At 45.2% G+C, this 4,274-nt stretch overlaps 1 protein-coding gene across 1 annotated transcript in view; it reads right to left on the bottom strand.

Annotated features, from left to right (window-relative positions):
- Window positions 1-4,274, bottom strand: part of T265_05393 (hypothetical protein) — a gene marked incomplete at both ends in the record, with an annotated part of 15,721 nt that overhangs the window by 7,504 nt on the left and 3,943 nt on the right. Inside the window, one exon of the mRNA XM_009170391.1 lies at window positions 3,882-4,031. Coding sequence (XP_009168655.1) covers window positions 3,882-4,031 — 150 coding nt within the window. The remainder of the gene's footprint in view (window positions 1-3,881; window positions 4,032-4,274) is intronic.

The raw sequence follows: 4,274 nt of genomic DNA, 5'->3' as shown, positions 1-4,274 counted from the left end.
ATGCTACCCGAAGGAAGCACGAAGGCTGAGATACTGCCAGGTTACCCAAACATAAACAGGGGAGATCGAGAGGCAGAGGTCGGGTTGGAACCATGGACCTTCCGGTCAGCGGATTCGCGCTCTAACCACTTGAACCATCTTGCATTACAACTTCCGCAATAACTTCCAAGGACTTGGACACTCCGTTGTTGCTACTCTCAGCTGCTTGAAGTACTGTCTACAGAACCCAAAGCATACCATCAAACAGGGATCAAGCAGCTCCTGGATGCCCCCTCCCCATGAGCTCCTTGTTTAACTCTTTTCTGTCTCTAATTAATCCGGATATCTTATCCTCAGTAAGAGCCCTCTTCCACACGGTCTTGGATTCAGCTCTGTATTCTGTTGCCAGGCCAATTTGTTCTGGAAAACCTGGTTCTATCGGCGGCAAACATGCGTTCCCCCGCCGCTTGACTGTTCGGTCGAGTTTCCCCATGATCACGAATGAACCATTCGCCTACCATGCTCTCTGTTAACTGTTCACGCCAAAGGCGATTTAAAGGTGACCGGTAAGTTATCCATGTGAAAAGGTGCTACGTTACAAAGAACTGTTGTGGTGTGGAGGTTAGTCGGAAGGCTGTTACGTCTACACTTGACTTCTTTCTCCGGACAGCCGGCCGTGGAAGCCTCCATACCATTCACTTGTAGGGGGGTTACAGTGCTCAGCAGCCTTCCTCTAAGAAATCGAGCCATCCGTTGACAGATACGAAAAGCCACTGCTTAGAAAAACTTCTCTATTAATAAGCAGCTTTGAACGGGAAGGGTGGAATACTTTGCGCTAAGGCATGAGCCTCCGGTTCATTTGAGATTCATAAACAACTTGTGATGCTTCCTGGAAGTTCATTTTTTTTTAATTCTGAAGCAGAATGCGTACGGGTTCAAAGGACAAAAACCAAAAACCAGTATGAAAACTTCCATGTGGATCACGTGATAAGCCTGTGATAGGAGGAAATGTACTCTCTCCGAGGTTATTGTACTTGGAGTGTACCAAAAGTCCAAGTAAAACCCTTGTGGTCAATGGCGTGCAATTTACATTGAATGACTCGAATGTGACACTGAACCGTACCCCTAACTGGATCCCTTCTTTGGGGGTATCACAACTAGGGGTTTCTGCACATTTGTCTACCTAATTCACTATTTCGTTGGAATGACAGAAAATCGATATCACATCGCCAGTTTGATGTTTTTTGAGGAATACTGCGAGAGGGAGATCCCAGTTCATAGATATTATCTGCCAGGGAGGGGAGGCTTCACGCTCCTTGAGAGGTTTCCCATTTGGGCTTGGTTTGTAGATTCGAAATGCGGATTTGAAAAATTCTAAGATTCTTTCAGTTGATAGATAATCTTGCGACGAATTTTCTAAGGTTAGAACTTGAATAAACCCGTGTTGAATTAGCTTGGCATGACGAACATTAATAGAAGTTACATGGAAAAGATGACACATCATACTCAGCTCAAGTTTCTTCGTCCACTCAACAGCTCATATTTATAGGTACTGATTTACTCCGGGGTTAAATCAGTAGTATTGGTGGTGTTAGCGATTTCACCTGTTGATACACTTCACACGAATATGCGACACAGATAAGTTCTTGTACTTTGGTTGTAAGACATTAAAAAGGCAGGAGTTAGTTTCTCCGACAGCTCACTGAAGCTGTTGGGAAGCTAGGGTCGCGTTTTGCTGACCAAAAGTTCCCTTACATTCCTTTGCCTGTGTAGTTAGTTGCAAGCAACCCGACTTGGTCGAGGAGAATGAGTTTGGCAATCGCACTAAATTCTCTCGAATAAACCAGAGCAATTCATCGTTCGAAAGACGAACGGTGGTGAGAAAATTTAGAAAGTGGAAGTCGTTTGGGACGCGAAGCGGATTTACGAGAAAACACTACTTGCATGCCTCATCAGTATTATCCACCGTTACACGAGGAAGCAGTCCGGGAGTGCGTGGACAAAGTTTGTAGCAGTACAAATCACATGACCTGACGACCGTACAAGCAAACTGGATCCCATTCCTGGATGACTCATGAACTTATTCGCAGCAACTCAAAGAGGAAGTTCATGGATGAGAGCACTTTTAGGGTGAAGAACAATACCAGTGATATTAAGTAAAAAAGTGGAGGGGAATCTTCTCGAAACTTCATCCGGTAGACTAGGTGAACCATGGACAGAAATATGAAAACTGGTGAAAAAAACGTTTACGAAAATTAGGTAAGGTTTGAGAGTTTACAGAAGACAAACTAACATTTTGTAAGACTACTAGAATAATGTTTTTAGAATGCACGAACCTAGGAACAGCTTTGAAGCTGTCATTTTGATTACTGTTCCACCACAGTTCATGAACTGTTGCCATGCGAAATCTGCGCCGAAAGCTTGTTTCCAAAACCCATTATAAATTGTCACTTTCGATGGAACATGATTGGGCAACGATAAAAGCAACACGCCGAAAAGGAAGTTTTGATACAATGTGGCGCCATTTGTTTTGGAGGCTTCGTGACATGGGGCTAGTCCACTGATTCGGATTGGAGTGGAAGGGTAAATCTCCCTGAATAGCCTGTAGCCACATTTGGGGTAGCGGAACAAAAGGGATCTTTTCAAGATGAGTCCCGCCACTAATGCAAAAAGTGCATGTGCGAAAAGTTAAGCCCCGCCCCAATTTTCGCCAGCTCCAATTTAATATACGCACACCTATTTTTGGTGAAAACAATTCATAATCCGCATCTGGGCTCATTTTGTGCAACTATTTTCTCCGTTCGGACGTAAAACCTTAAATGAACTATCTGACGCTTTCAACTCTCGGTAATGACAAGGAGACGGCAATACGTTTTTCGCAAACCCAAAAAGTGATCCATCAGCAACGTTTATGCAACAATGGCCACCAAATGACACCTTCAACTGTTTCTGATAGGTGGAGGTGTAATGCCCGACAATGTCGGCATGAAATCGGTCTTCGAAAGGGACTTTGGCTAGAGCGGTCTAGGATGGAGTTTAGGACAGTAATTCTATACATTTGTTGCTGGTCCAAATATTTGGCAAAAATCAAATTCTGCTCAAAAGAATTATCTATTAGCCACACAGCCGCTGCTGACTGGAAGAACTTTCTTCGCGAAGTTCGCACTTGGCGGCTGCAGACACCAACAGTTATCGGCGGCCCAGGTCTGCACGTCGAGATCGATAAAACGCTAATATTTCGCTGGAAAAACCACGCAGGGCAAGTCATTCCCAGCAGTGGATTTTCCGAGAGATCTGCCGAGAAACTAAAGAGGTGTTCATGTATGACGTGCCAGGTAGAACTGCGGCCACTTTGATGGACACAATCCAGGCCTACATCGCTCCCGACTCAATCCTAATCTCCGATACGAAGACATCATACCAAAGAATTGAAACGATGATTGACATGAATTATAGTCATGAAACGGTTAATCATGGCGAAAACTTTGTGGATCCACCCACTGGAGCTCACACACAAACCATCGAATCTNTCATGTACCACTTGAATCCAAATGGCACGAAAATATCGAAATGCAGTCGTTCGCAAACTGATTTGTTTTTTCGAGAAAACCACCTCGGTTTTGATGTCTATAGGCACGATTTGTTAGCCTAAAATGGCGGAAGCCACTCTCTAACTGAGTGAGGTGGAAACATCGCACATCCCTGCTTGATTCTACTCGCACCTAGTTAGAATCTTCATGTGATGTGACATATAACCACGTCGAGTAGCAGCGGTTTTCTCAGTTTCTAGTCGGACTGCTCAGCGGAGTTTTATCTGTCGTTGTAACATCATGTTCACAAAAGAGGTCGCTCCGATTCCATCAGCAGTGTCTTGCCTCGATATGATGCTCAGTCGTGCTTACCTCGCTAGTATTCCAAGGTTCGTCTTCCACCTGCTGTTTGCAGCAAGTCCCCACCCCTCTCTGTTTTCTTTCCACTCTTTACTAGGGCATTCCTCTTCATGGTTGTATGGCGGCTGATTATCAGCGTTACCGCCGGTATGGTTGTTGTTTCTGATGATGATGATAACGATGCTGACGAAGGTGATGATGATGTCCCCCACGGAATGTTAGGCAGGAATCCACACGGATCCCACTATACCGCGTCTTTAGGCGCTGCTACGGCCGATAAGCCTGGCTCGCACGAGGTTGGCCCAGAATTCGGGACGCTTGCCGGTCCGGCATCAAGACGAGATCTGACTGGTCAACAATCTGGACCCAACAGCCAATCATGACCCAGTATTGGCCAAATGCCGG

Source organism: Opisthorchis viverrini (assembly GCF_000715545.1).
Source record: "Opisthorchis viverrini unplaced genomic scaffold opera_v5_101, whole genome shotgun sequence".
NCBI classification, from domain to species: Eukaryota; Metazoa; Platyhelminthes; class Trematoda; order Opisthorchiida; family Opisthorchiidae; genus Opisthorchis; species Opisthorchis viverrini.
This window is presented reverse-complemented; position numbering and strand designations above follow the sequence as displayed.